The sequence below is a fragment of the Mytilus trossulus genome, chromosome 6 (assembly GCF_036588685.1).
Source record: "Mytilus trossulus isolate FHL-02 chromosome 6, PNRI_Mtr1.1.1.hap1, whole genome shotgun sequence".
Classification (NCBI taxonomy): Eukaryota; Metazoa; Mollusca; class Bivalvia; order Mytilida; family Mytilidae; genus Mytilus; species Mytilus trossulus.
In genome coordinates, this window is record NC_086378.1 from 28,363,266 (window position 1) to 28,378,747 (window position 15,482).

At 33.1% G+C, this 15,482-nt stretch overlaps 1 protein-coding gene across 1 annotated transcript in view; it reads left to right on the plus strand.

Annotated features, from left to right (window-relative positions):
- The first annotated feature begins 1,313 nt into the window (after nt 1-1,313).
- Nucleotides 1,314-15,482, plus strand: part of LOC134721051 (uncharacterized) — a 111,988-nt gene continuing 97,819 nt past the window's right edge. Inside the window, exons 1-2 of the mRNA XM_063583753.1 lie at nt 1,314-2,144; nt 12,504-12,592. Of these exons, the coding sequence (XP_063439823.1) occupies nt 1,912-2,144; nt 12,504-12,592 (322 nt within the window). The 5' untranslated portion in view covers nt 1,314-1,911. The remainder of the gene's footprint in view (nt 2,145-12,503; nt 12,593-15,482) is intronic.

The window sequence follows — 15,482 nt, forward strand, 5'->3', positions numbered from 1 at the left end:
AACGAGACCATGAATTGAAATGTCCACAAAAATGATAGTTTTCCTCAATTTATGAAAATTGGTAGCCACGAAAATAAATAAATCCACAGTAAACAATATATGGACCTGAACTACATGCAAGCAGTATTTGACATTGATGAGCTTGTAAGACATTGTTGAAAATTGTTGGTCATAAAGGTGCATTTGTAAAGCCAGACATTAAAGGCAACATACTGGACTTATTCTGCAGTATGTTGTTAGTCTCAGTCATGCAGGTTTAAAATGTCACTAACCACCTCTTGGGTAAATGTCCTGTAATAAATAATGATGATAATTCAAAATAATGACATAATATAAGCTGTGTTTAGCTTTTAACTGACATAAAACCCCTATGAAAACCAAATTTGTGACGTAAAAATAAAGTTTAGTTGTCATATTGGTGATAGTACCGTGATACGTACAGTATTAAGCAATAAAGGGGTAATAACCTTTCTCTATTGAAGCATGATACCCAGGCTATTGAATTATTTAATTTTTAGAAAGGATTTGTAACACAACATTGAATTTTAATTTAAGGAAAGCAGCACAACATTTTATACAGGAATGTGTTTACGTCATTCTTTTTATAGCCTATTTTTCAAACTGCATTTTATGTACCTATACAATTTAATTTACAAGCTGTACATGTATCTGCAAAATATTATAATAGCCTCATTTCATAAAAAAAAAACACCTTCATTTTAGTGAAAATGTATAAACCATTTTCAACTGAATTTTCAATTACTTTACCTCATTGGAGGTTATTCATCAAAGACATTTTACACCTTAACTCTGTATAAAGTTCAGGTTAAATGTCAGATCAGGTCATTGGACATATTCTACATGCTTGACTGATGAAATGTAACATTACATCTGTATTAAACTATATTCGGTAAAAACTGAAATATCCTATTTTTCTTCATATTTTGTCGAGAAATAGAAAACACCTGAAGGCTACAAATTTTTACACAAGATATATTTATGTCAGGTGACATTGTTTCTCAATGTGACAGTCCTCTTGTGTATTTGTTTTTATATCAGTCATTCACAGGGAATATTGATTTCGATTATTATTGGATTAGTCAATATACCTTTGTAAAAACGGATTAAAATATGTGTGATCAACATTTGATATAATAATATATTTGTGAATAGGATGATAAGTATGTAACAATAAACCATCAGTTAATCATGTCGATGGGTTTAGTGGATGTTGAAGGCTTTTTCGAGAGGATTATCAATTATTGAGGAAATTTGTATCCAATTTGAATTTGAAATTTACAGAAAACCAACCATATTGCGACTAGAAAATAATTACATAAAACATGTAATCAAGTGCATGATGATTGCATATGATGAACTATAAGATTTACTGTGTACACCTTTCTAATTAATTTACCTGATGTATGATAAACAATAGAGGTCAGAGGTCAACATTAATCTCAGCATGGAACAGACAATGTGAAATTTTGAAGGTCAATTGTTGTTGAATATTCATCTACATGTAGTTAATTGAAGATTCAATCATACATCACATCTGTTATATCAATAGAAGATGCATCTGTCCTCCATTAAAAAGAAGGAATCTATTTTGCAACAAGTGCCTGAATGTTTCTATTCTAGTTGATTGATGTGATATTCTAGACGTACGGAATGTATGCTGAACCATCGTTCATGTGTTTGTTTTTAGCTTCTTTTCACCTTGTATATCTTGTGTAGTTCTGTTCAGATTTTTTTTATGTGTATTTTCATATCAGTTATAATATGCATTTCCTGAAGGAAATTATTCTAAGTATTGTTTGAATGGTTTTTATAGTGTGGCGTTATTAAGAGGAGAATACAATTTTGAAGATAAATATTGTAATTGCTTGACAATATTTTTATTACATTAAAATGTCTCTCAAAAAAGGAATGAAAAAGAAATGGCGGTCTATGGATGTACTTTTCCGTTCAGGATCAAAAGAAAATTTGAGTGGATTGTTACGAGGATCTAGGGAAAATCTCAGTTCTATAAGTGGATCACGGGAGAAAATAGATAAAATAGGTCGTCCAAGTTCTATAGAAAAATTAACGGATTTAGATTATAACCACAACAGTCCAAGAAGCAATAGAAGCTTTAAGTTCAGGTTGGTAAATAAATCACTGGTGCTTAGGGGAAGTCCTTATGATGTAGGTCATTCTCCTTGTAGTAGATTGACTTCATAGGTGTATAGTGCAGGGTGAAGCCAGAATGACGTCAGACATTAGCAAAGAAACACGACATATACATGTATAATGTACAATACAGCAAACCATAAATATTTGACAAAACTCATAGAATATTCAGATACAGCACATGATATAGATTAAGTTTAAGTTTTGAAATGTAAGAAAATTAGTTTTTATTTGGGGAAATAATATTTCAATAAAAGTTCCCTTTTTTGTCCGTAAATATTGTTTCACCCATTATGGCATATTGAGCAAAAGTTGAATTAGTCCAATGACTCAGCATTATTTTTCTAGGAATTGTTGACTTCGTTTTATTTTGTTATCAATCATTTTAAAGATGTTCAACATGCATGCATTTGACTTTTATTAAAGTATTTTTTTAGTATGAGTGGCAATTGAAAATTTGTATTGGTTGGGTTTTCTTTAAGGGTTGGGGGGACGGAGGCTGTGAATGATAATTTTTTTCAAAATAAAAAAAAACATATTTTGAATAGTAAACTGGTCTCTATTCCACAGTTCCTGTCGTGATCATTGATTCAAATTGAATAGCTATTTTAGCACATCCTTCAAAAATTTAAACTTGACATCAATTGTTTTACACAATTATGCTAAAATTGTAACAACTATTGAACAGGTTCTGGTCTAGTTTTACCTTTTTACAGAAATATGTCTCAAGTCACCTGGTACACATTTTTCACCTTTTCAAGCATAACTATTCATAGATTTGTATGATTTTATGGATCTTTAAATGTTTAATTTTAAAAAAAATATCTTATAGATTTGTATTGCATGTTCTTTGATTTCCTATATATTATTTGGGACCTCAGTTTCCAAGTGGTCTATGTAGTCGAACTACAGTAAGTCTACTGTATCACTAGCCTGTCATAACATAGAGGTTGTGTCTTTGAACATGTTGAATCCAGCAAATGTCAGGTGTGTTTGACTTCAATCTTAATTGACTGGGATTGTTAGTTTTCCTACCTAGGGTCATAACGGTTCTCTGCAGGGACTTCAACCTCATCCATCAATAAAAAAACCCAACTCTCACCCTAATCATGGACAGTGGTGTAAATGTATATTGTAATTGTTTTACTTTCAGTATAGAAGTAAAGAGATATATATACATGTTTAACCCCGCCTCATTTTTGCGCCTGTCCCAAGTCAGGAGCCTGTAGCCTTTGTTTTGTCTTGTATTATTTTAATTTTAGTTTCGTATGTACAATTTGGAAATTAGTATTGCGTTCATTATCACTGAACTAGTATATATTTGTTTAGGGGTCAGCTGAAGGACGCCTCCGGGTTCGGGAATTTCTCGCTACATTGAAGACCTGTTGATGACCTTCTGCTGTTGTTTTTTCTATGGTCAGGTTGCAATCTCTTTGACACATTCTCCATTTCCATTCTCAATTTTATAACCCAATCCATCTAACCCTTTCAAAAATGAAATTAGGTATTGCTGATTATAGTGCAATGTAAGTTCCAAGAAATAATTTTGGAACTTAAACAAAAAGATAGGAATTAAATTAAGTATCAGACAGCACAACAGGCCATAGAAAGCACCATCAACGGAAACTAGATGTACTAACAGAGAGACACATACGTTGTTTTATAGATAGCCCAAATTGTCACTTTTGTACTTTTACCTGTACACACCTAGAAATTCTTAGAATTATCCTGTTGGTTTTTCCAAATTTGATAGCCTTCTTTCAGTTGACCACTATTTGTTTTGAGATTTACCCCATCCATATCTTATCAGCTGTTGCAATATATCTGAGATACTCCCTAAACATCTTTATCAGCAGTTGCAACCTTGTTGCCATGGTATTTTGACTTAAACATAATAAAATATGCATTTAATATGCATTTTCTGGCATTACATAATTTTAATCTGTGGGGTAAATACTAATGACAACAACCCAGCAAATTAAATTAGCGGGAAAGAGAAAAATCTGAAATGTTTATATTAAATACTTACATGTTTTACCTATATATTGTTGATCTTGCTAATAGTACTAATAAGTTAGTTGTACTTTAAAAGTATCTGTGACTAGATATTGATCTGCGTAGGTATTTTTGTGAATTAAAATGTAAATAAAAGGAAATACCTATGATTATTAGCATTAGACAGCAGTTTGGTCTGTTTTGATAGAAATACCTATGATTATTAGCATTAGACAGCAGTTTGGTCTGTTTTGATAGAAATACCTATGATTATTAGCATTAGACAGCAGTTTGGTCTGTTTTGATAGAAATACCTATGATTATTAGCATTAGACAGCAGTTAGGTCTGTTTTGATAGAAATACCTATGATTATTAGCATTAGACAGCAGTTAGGTCTGTTTTGATAGAAATACCTATGATTATTAGCATTAGACAGCAGTTTGGTCTGTTTTGATAGAAATACCTATGATAATTAGCATTAGACAGCAGTTTGGTCTGTTTTGATAAAGTTTTTGGTTGAATTGACATTCCGTTCTTACTTTTACCCTTTTGATTATGTTAGTACATGCAATTTCTTATAATATTGATTATTCATACCATTGTACAGCTTTTATAACTATATTACTATCATTTCAAAATGTCTATCATTAGATTTGAAGTAATAATTTCAAGCTCTCTTAAGGAGGTAGCAAATGACTAGTTATTGCATACTAGATATTGAAGTAGTTGACAGTTGGATGATAGATGCAGGGGGAGATCCCTTTATACTTCCTGGAACTTTGAATGGCCTGTTGTCGTTACAATTTAGCAGTGGACTAGAGGTATACCAGTTAATCCTGTCACTGCTTATTAGTCACCTTAATTAATCCAAAGAGAATATATATATGGAACTTGTATATGTATGGAACTCGTATATACAACTCGTCTAAACATCAGCCAAACAATGTTAGAACTGTAAATTTGCTTTCGCAAATTTTTGTTCTTCCTCGCTGGGACCCGAACCAATGCTTCTGAGATATTGCGACACCAAATCGCCTGCACTGTAGCCATCCCGCTAGACCACACAACCACCTGGGCTTCATAAAAATGAAGCTTTCCTTGGCCGGGTGTTACCTTTCCACGTCAGTTTTAATCTAGCGTCGTACTACAGTACATGATGGATTACTCGTAAATTAAGAAATAATTCATGGAAGCCATAGATTATTGGAAATTTACACATGGCCTGGGCCGTGATATTCGAATTTTATCCTGAGCGTTAGCGAGGGATAAAATTAACGAATAACACGGCCCAGGCCATGTGTAAATTTCCAATAATCTATGGCTTCCATGAATTATTTCGATTCTAATAGGACAAATACGATCATTAAAAAAACTGAAGCGAGCGTTGGTAAAGCTGTGTGTGTGGCTGTTCTTTTTTACTCCCTGTTAGATAAAGCTCAAACATTCTAATAGATCCGTAGCTTGCATGGATTATTTCGTAAACAACCGCTGAAAAAAATTTGTTTCATTCTCAAAACCAACAATTGTCATTTTGATTTATATGTTTTCCTCGTGAGCTACCGTCAAATCTAAAGTAGACATTTCGTAACTAAGGAGCCGCCATGTTGACATGCTGAAACCAGTAAATATGCGAATAATGCAATCGAAAAGAAAATCAAACAAAACCTATCTTGGTAATCAATTTTAATACAATAGTAAACGACATTTTAATAGTTTACGTAACAGAAAACTTTCAACTCTAGCGTTTTTATTTGTATGACGTCATGTTTTGAAATGACTTAAATGCGCCCAAAACATTAATAGACTTTCGCGGAGTTTTATTTTATTTTTATTTTGTTGGTTTCTCCAATCTCTTGTGTATTACTTCTTTTTATGATGCATCCGAATAAGAATAAAAGTGATTTTGTCTTTTTTTATTTGCAATTTTAAAAACAATAAAATCGACAAAGGGTTTGCAAATAGGTTTCAATACATGTGGATTTACGTGGGAAGTATATTAATGTAACAGCCATTATTATGTACACCACGGAGTCTGCGCTAAGTATAGATATATCGAGAATTTTATCACAGTGTTGTTTACAAAGCGAAAGAAGCACGTCATATTAGAATATAGATTCTTACATTGATACCAGTGGATTATCGGATTTATCCAATCGAGATAGTTAAATTATCAATTTTAAAGTTCGAGCCGCCTTGGCGAGTACTTAAAAATTTATAATTTAACTATCGAGATTGGATAAATCCGATAATCCACAAGTAACTATGTAAGAATCTGTTTCTCTAATGATTAAAAAGACATTTTCTTTTTTTGTTTACCGAAAATCTCCTTAGAATGCCTTTCACATTGCACGAAGTTGTCAATTTCATTAACACCTGTTATCATATTTTGGTTCATCCAGTCAGCCAAAAAGGTCATGACCCTTAAAATCATCCAATGATCTTCTGAGATCACCAGCAACCACACGTTGATTAAATCTTTTTATACAATGGGTTCGAAAAGGGATAAATTTCCATAGAATTATATATATATATCAAGGGGTACAATCAAAATCACGTGATGGATATACATACACCGGAAGTCACAGTCGAACTCGCCGCTTGAAAGGTTAGTAGTTGCATTTTCTTGTTTATATCAATTAAATTTTGATTAATAAGTTGGCACACCGAATGTCGGATAGTATGTAGTTTTAAAATACACAATTGTTTTTGCTAGAAAGCGTGCAGTTATTGCAAACACTTCGACACAGTTATCTGGTGAAATTTTGGAACTGTGTCGAAGTGTTAGCATTAACTGCACGCTTTCCAGCAAGGATAATTGTGTATTTCAAAACTAAATAGTATCCGACATTCGGTGCACTACCTTATTTATTAAATTCATTGATATAATAAACAAGTAAATACGACTTCTTACCTTTCAAGCGGTCTGCTCGACCGTTACTTCCAAGTTCCGGTGTGTGTATATCCATCACGTGATTTTGATTGTACCCCTTGTATATAACTGTGACATTTAAATTGAGTCAATTAGAAATAATTTGGAATGTTTCTAAGAGTACAAAAACATGTAAAAAAAAGCATAAGTTAAGATCAATTAGGGCCTCCGTGGCATGTAGTAGTATAGTCCGTTTGATTTCTATTAATCTTCAGAAATTTTAAATTCTTAAAAATTCATTTTTACTAATTAATATTATGGTCATGTGATTACTGAGTTTTCTGTTTGCATGCTTTTGTATTTCTCATTGCATACAGAAAGCTCAGTAATCACATGACCAGAGTTATTTAAATGAGTAAAGTCACATGGTATAATAAAACAGGTTTAAAGCACATGTCTAATGTTTTTGTTTTGAATGGAAGGCTGATACACTACTCATACTTACTCCATTGAGTATTTTATATTAATTTGAATAGAAATAACATAGAGACCTAATGAGTAACTCTTTTGATTATTGGTTCAAAATTATGATTTTCATAGTCAGAGTTCATATATATATATATATCACACATTAACACACATGAAGAAAAAAATTATTTATTGGTAAAAATGAATTTTTAAGAATTAATTTCTGAAGATTTATAGAAATCAAACCCACTATACTACTGTAATCATAAGTGATGTTTCAAGTTCAAACCCAGCTCTTGCAGGTGCACTCCAATCTTAATTGACTAGGATTGTCAGTTTTCAAAGGTTGGTGGTTGTCTTCAACCACTGGGGCTCCCTCCACCAATATAAACTGTCTGCCATGAAATAGCCAAAAAGTAGCGGTTAAAAGTGGCTTAAAACACCTGCACTCAATCAATGCAACCATTATAAGCTCAATTAAGACAAATTATAAAATATGTTTGAAACAGTTATAAAGGTGGAATATTAATGAATATTTAGGTAGTAGAGTTATCACAAGAGTGGCGTTGTCAAAATAATCTTAAAACCATTTCTTATGTATAATTAACTTGTGGGATGTAAAAATTTGCTGCCACATCATTAAATCTGATGCATATAGTATCCTGTTGAGAGAGTGCCATGCTCTTTGCATGCTATGAAACTTTGCAACAACTCTGAGCAGTCCGTAAACCGTAGTTAACTTATTGCAATGTCAATTTTCTGTCCCTTTCTAATTTACCCTCATTTTTCTGTGGCCGTCCAAATTCCCCCCCCCCCCCTCCTGGACTATAGGCAACCGTCAATCAATCAAGGAATCACTGAAGCATGACTGGAATGGGCCCCCCTTAGGTCAGTCAGCGGGCCCCCCCTTAGGAAAAGTTCTGGATCCGCCACTGAAAACAAACGTCAGCTGGGAAATTTATTAAAGGGCAGTAGCTAACTCGAATAATTCAAGCCCTTTCCGTGTCCGATTTTCTCCCACACGAGGGCTTGAACTCCTTATGATAATTGGTCTCGTCGCCTGCTCTCTGTGAGAGAGAGCCAATCGGTGGCGATCAGGATAATGAGTCTGCGCAACTGTCTTGTAATTGTCTTACCAAACACGAGTGTTCAATTAACACAAATCCGATAATAATTAATTAACATCAATTAACATCATTTAACATCAATTAACATCTGGAACTCCTCCTTCCTTAGCTGCCAATTTAAATAAAAATTCCCATGTGGCATAGCGGGGTGTATTTTCCGGTTGACGGTCTTGATCGAGGAAGACGTTCAGGCGTTAATGTAGCCTTCATAGATCAGCGGAATATAACGACTGAATTATTCGGGTTAGGCAGTAGCAAGAAGGCTGATTTCTGTGAACAGCTTAAAATTCAGTCATATGCTAGTTATGTGTTACGTAAAACATTTATCTGTTTTTATCAATATATGAAATGACATCAAACAGAACTTAGAAAATGGACCTTATGCTGTTGCATAAGTGCTAATAAATATTTATCTGTCTGTTTATATTTATTTATTAATATTATGATGTGATTGCATAACAATCAACAGTTTTTCTGGGTCATTTTCTGGGTCATATTCATTTATTGATATTATATTTAATAGATAGTGTCCCGTTAATAATACACATGAAATGTTGATCAAATATTCTATAAGAATTCCATATAGTATGTAATTTTTGTTCCCATGGAATTTTGTAGTTTTTAAAATACATGTAAAAATTCTTTGTATAAAATCTAATTTTAAAGTTTGAATAAGTTTCATGGGCATAAATTTGGCAGCTTAAATGTACCTTCAAACATTTAGGAGAAACATATTAGTGAACATGTAGACATTTATTCAAATAATTTATGCAGAAACAACATATGCACCTAGACAAACAAGATGATATATATACATGTATAATATCTAAAGAGAGAAAGTAAAATATTACAGATTTTGAACATGGTAATTGAAAGTATACAATGTATATATATATAAATGTCAAGTGTGAATCATTCTTTTGATAAATGGAAAGTGACAGTATGTCTCACTGTCAGAAAATGTGTATTGTTTTCATAATCAATTTCCTGGATGTACTTATCTACACATTTCAAAATGATAATTGATAAATGTGGATCTGAAAAAATATGCTGCATTATCACATTTAACATAGCTTTACTGATGGAAATACATTGTTTTTATGCCCTATCAACAGTAATAAAGGGGTGGTGGTGGTGGGGGTTGGGGTGGGGGGGTTGAGTTGTGGTTACAGGTTACAATACACCATTAGATTTTATGGGCGCAGCCATTTTATGAGCATAACATGGTATTCAGAATTAAGAGTATGGCGAATCCTGATTGGTCGATATGTGCTCCCGTTATTTTTTATTTTTAGAGACTTCGTGCACTCTGCTTTATACAAAAGGCAAAATAAAAATTATTCCGTAGCCCTAAAGGCACTGAGATGACTTTTCAACGCTAGGACAAGACCCGTATTTTTAAGGGCAAAATTGATAGGCATGGGAGATAAGTACAAAATACGCTAAGAAAAGCAACGCGACCCTATATTTTTTAGACCAAAAAATACTGTCCTAATAACTTTTCTTTGATTCTAGCAAGGTTTCGTCAAGAAAATCAACTTTCTAAAGTCTGTATCTCGAAAAAGGCTACCATTGTCGCCTATGGGGAAATTAATTGTTTATTTCAATCTATACAGCATCGACATTTCTTTATAATAGTGCTCAAAAAGTGTCAAAAACAGTAATTTTACTTGACATTTGATGTGAAACGGTATTTTTTGGTGACAAATGAAATATTGATTATCTAGTTTTTAAGCTATAGTCTGTTTCATATTGGTATTGCATTTTACCTTAGAAACAAGGGTGGGCTCGACTTTTGACTTACTGTGGAACGAATATGTCATTTTCTGAAGTTCTGCTGATTTGTTTGAATAGAGCAAGTACACGTCTAGAGTTTGTGTATATAAATCAATTTTTAAACATAACAATCTCGACCCAAGTGCTGTTATCGAAATTACCAAATTCAGCGAAAATGTACGGAAATGATCTACTTCGAACATTGAAATGTTCACACGAATATCAAACTAAAAGAATAAAATAAGCATGCCATTTTGTAGTTAACAAACAGTTATCGATGTCAAAACACAAATATTAACGCATATTCCATATTTTGAAATGCTATAGTCTGTTTCAAAAATGTACTTTTTTACGAAAACGGTTTCATTTAAAACTGTTGTTCAAAATTCACCGTAAAAGTTATATATTGGATTGGTTTTGTTATCAATATAATCAGTACTTGATGATATATAAAGAATCATTGGAGAAAGTGGGCATAATATTCAGTCCCTTTTTAACAGAACCGCATTTACTCCAAAAAACTGATTTGTTTTCTTCACATTTTTCGACTGGGGTCACCTCCGATAAAAAATTCTGAAAATTCAGAGCGTAAAGCCAGAACGGTTTGAAGATGATTTATTTGTGGCATATATATTTGTGCATCTAACGCACTATGAATTGCACGATACAAGAAAGTATTAAATACCGTATAGGTTACAATACACCATTAGATTTTATGGGCGCAGCCATTTTATGAGCATAACATGGTATTCAGAATTAAGAGTATGGCGAATCCTGATTGGTCGATATGTGCTCCCGTTATTTTTTATTTTTAGAGACTTCGTGCACTCTGCTTTATACAAAAGGCAAAATAAAAATTATTCCGTAGCCCTAAAGGCACTGAGATGACTTTTCAACGCTAGGACAAGACCCGTATTTTTAAGGGCAAAATTGATAGGCATGGGAGATAAGTACAAAATACGCTAAGAAAAGCAACGCGACCCTATATTTTTTAGACCAAAAAATACTGTCCTAATAACTTTTCTTTGATTCTAGCAAGGTTTCGTCAAGAAAATCAACTTTCTAAAGTCTGTATCTCGAAAAAGGCTACCATTGTCGCCTATGGGGAAATTAATTGTTTATTTCAATCTACATCAACAAAGAGTTAGTGCACAGGTTTATTTCCCCATGTGTACTGTTGTGTGGGTTGCATAGGAATACTGAGTGACCTTCAGGTCTTGTTAGCACTCTAGTTGATTTCGTGTGTACAATTCTGGTCTTATTTTCATGAAACATACTTATATCATTGGTTTATATTAAAATCTGATCACACTTTAATAGTTTATACCCATAGACGGATCCAGGGGGTGTGGGCTCCCTTTGGTGGGAAAAATTTGGTTGATTATATAGGGAATCACTGAAACATGACTGGAGCCCCCCTCTAGTGAAAATTTCTGGATCCGCCACTGATACCCATTATAATAAAGCCTATTGAAAAATTAAAGACTTAAATTGGTATGTGTGAGAGAAACAAATATTGAATTATGAAGGTAATACAAAGAACAACTTAAAGATAAGTTGTCTGTGCATAGTCATCTTATGAATCCAACCCAATACTACCAAGGGTAACATTTGCTCACTCATCAGTGTATTTAGTAAAACAAATGACCTTTCTGATGTTTGGTTTGAGATATGATACATGCCTTGCTTCAAAATTACTGCCTTCCCCAATAGTCTTGCTTTAAAATTTTATGCTGAGATACAGCTTGCCTTGTTTTAACTTACTGTGGATTCATCATTATTCGTTGGATACCAATTTTCGTGGATTTCGTGGGAATAGTTGAACCACGAAATTAAATGTTCAACGAATGACAAATCTTCTCATGGCTTGTACGCAGACTTTGGCAAAACCACGAAATCAAATATCCACGAACATGTAAGTTTTCCTCAATCCACGAAAATTGGTACCCACGAAAAATAAATGAATCCAAAGTATACACTTGTCATTGGAAAAGTTGTACAAAATGTTCTGTTATCATAAAATATGTGGTATAAGCAAAATTTCTGCTTTCTGAAAGGATAAACTATTTACCTTTGACTATATTGTATATTTCAGACTTGGTAGTCTAAGTAATGTAAAAGAAGACCCAGGATCACAGAAAAGGGATGAAGGTGGAGGTGTCAGTGATAAAGACCTCAGTAATGGTTGGTATCAAAATAAAATGGGGTTAGAATATAAAAAAAAAGGTCCAGACTTGGAAAATACTATAATATTTCTGTAAATTCAGAAATTATTGTGAGGTTTTTATTATTGCGAAAAATGCGACAGTTGTAAACGCAATAATTTAAACTCGCAGTTTGAAATATTTTATATAATATAATTAAACAGAATTTTTCTCAAAATCCTAAAAATTAAAATCGCATTTTAGTCTTAACTGACAAAATCGCAGTAATAAATGCACGCAATAATTTCTGAATTTACAGTATTTGATTGATAGATCTATTGTCAGCACATTTAAGATGCTGGATGATAGTAATGGAATATAGCAAATTCAACACATACAGTGTAAGCCCTAAGGGTCACTATCCTTGTGGTCATGAGTATGCATGATATCATTGCATTAAGCCAATACAAATCTTCATTGATCTGGTTTCAAATTCAATCCTAAACTGGTCGAAAACTACTCTGACAGTTTGGTATACCAATGCAATGTCCTTTCTGTCTGTCTGTCTGTCAAGTCACAATGAATCAAATTTGCTTAAATCAATCTTAATGTAATTTAACTCTATATTAGATATGACAAAAGGATGCTAGCTGCCTTTTGATTTTGAAAATTTTCCATGTTGTCCTGGGATTTCAACTTTTTGAAATAACCCTTTCCTCAATGGAATTTTTCTTTTTGCATACTTGATTTGCATAGGATTTTTTCAATAAAATGCTAAAAATATGCTTAAAAGTATTAATGCATTGCGAAAATAAATATTTCAATAAATGAATTTAAGTCAGATATTTCTATGAATATCCTTTTCATATTGGATACAAATTTTATTAAGTCTGATGCAGATATTTGGTGGACAGAGCATTTCAACTGATGTACTACACAGGCGTCAAAAGGCGTTATTATGGAGTAAAGGGGGTGGCGTCAATAGGCGTTATTCTGGAGGAATGGGTTACGGTAATTTTTCCCAAATCTGAAAAATAACTAAACTGACTAGATTGATTTCCTCAAAGCTTTACATTATTGTTTGGATTTATAAAATCAAGCTCCTGTAATTTTTTTCAATTTTCTGACTTGTTTGTTTCTGAGTGAGAGTAACGAACATTACATTGTTTTACAATGATTCATCTTTCATCTATTTCGTTGTGCTTAACTTGCACATTTGGATGAAAGGAGATGTGAAGTATGTATATGTCTATGTGATAGGAACACAATGACACTAATAACATAACAAGACTGTTCTACATCAAAAGTTGATGTCAACTCTTATTTATGATCAGACAAATTTCACGGTTTCCCTATTGTCAAACAGGAGTTATCAAAGTGTTTTTCTAGATCAGAGTTTACCATTCAGCAAATACATCTAGCAGTTGCAAGATCGGTTTTGTAACATACTGTGGTTTCAATTATTTAGTTTGTACATGTACCTATATATATATATATAGCTATTTTTCAAGGATTAAGGAAAATTTGCTTGTTCGTGGGTATTTATTTTCATGATTTTGCTTAAGTCTGCATACAAGCCTGTAGAAAATTTGTCATTCATTAAACATTTAATTTCTTGGTTCACCTGTAGTGTACCCATGTAATCCACGAAAATGGTATCCATCAAATAAGAATGAATCCACAGTAGAAGCACCAATTCTACAAATTCAAGTACTGTGGATTCATTATTTTTCGTGGGATACCAATTTTCATGGTTTTCATTGGTACTGGTGAACCACGCATTTAAATGTTCAACGAATCACAAATTTGCTATTAGGTTGCATACAGACCTGGACAAAACCGCGAAAATGCAAGATTTCCTCAATACGCGAAAAATTAATACCCACGAAAATAAATGAATCCACAGTAGTTAGAAATGCTTTTTGTACAATTTATTCTTAACAACAAAGTTATAATGTTCTGATATGGATCTCAGATGATAAACAGTCTATGTTACAGTGATTGTTTAACTTGGCAGCACACTAAAGCATGCTGATTACAGTACCTAAACCACAAAGTTACAGGAGAATTATTATAGGTGTAATTATTATTGTTAATCAGGGATAATTATCTAAGTCGTTACTGGCAGGTGATTGTCTTTGTATAAATGTAGTTTCTAGATCTTCAATGCACAAACAAGAGGGGTCTTCTCGATTATTACAAGATAATATTTGCCAAACTTGTGAAGTGATATTAACTAGAGATAAGGTTAAACTTTTGTTTTGTTCATAGAATCAGGAACAAAAGTTTCATAAATGATATTCAACAGTTAGCATTTAAAGGCATGTTTTCAATTTATTTGTTGAAACTGAAAAGGGACTGATTGGTCTAAGTTATCATTTACAGTAAATGCTAGCCTATATGTATCAACACTGATTGATTGTTGGGGTTTACCATCACTTTAAACACACCCGGCAACATGTGCATAGCCAGGAGCTGATCCAGCCATTTTAATAAGGGGGGTTCCAAGTATATGTCCCCATTCAAATGCATTGATTGGCCAAAAAAAGGGGGGGGGGTCCAACCCTGACACCCCCCTCCCCTGGATCCGCTAATGATAGCATGGCAGTTGAAATGAAAAGTTTTATCAGTGGAAGAAGATGACAATACTCAAAAAGAACAATTGACCTACAGTAGGAAAATTGCAATCACACCTTTGCCTAACTAACTCACAACTTCAATGTTGATAAGATGGCATTCACTGTAAATGGGGTCAATAAGTAGGTCACAAAAGCTATACAGCCTTATTTTCCAAGAGGTATCCACATGTTTTATAGGATAGCAATCACTGCAAATGGGGGTCAATAAGTAGGTCACAAAAACTACACAACCTTATTTTCCAAGAGGTATCCACATGTTTGATCATTGTAGGTATTGCATATGAAATAAGT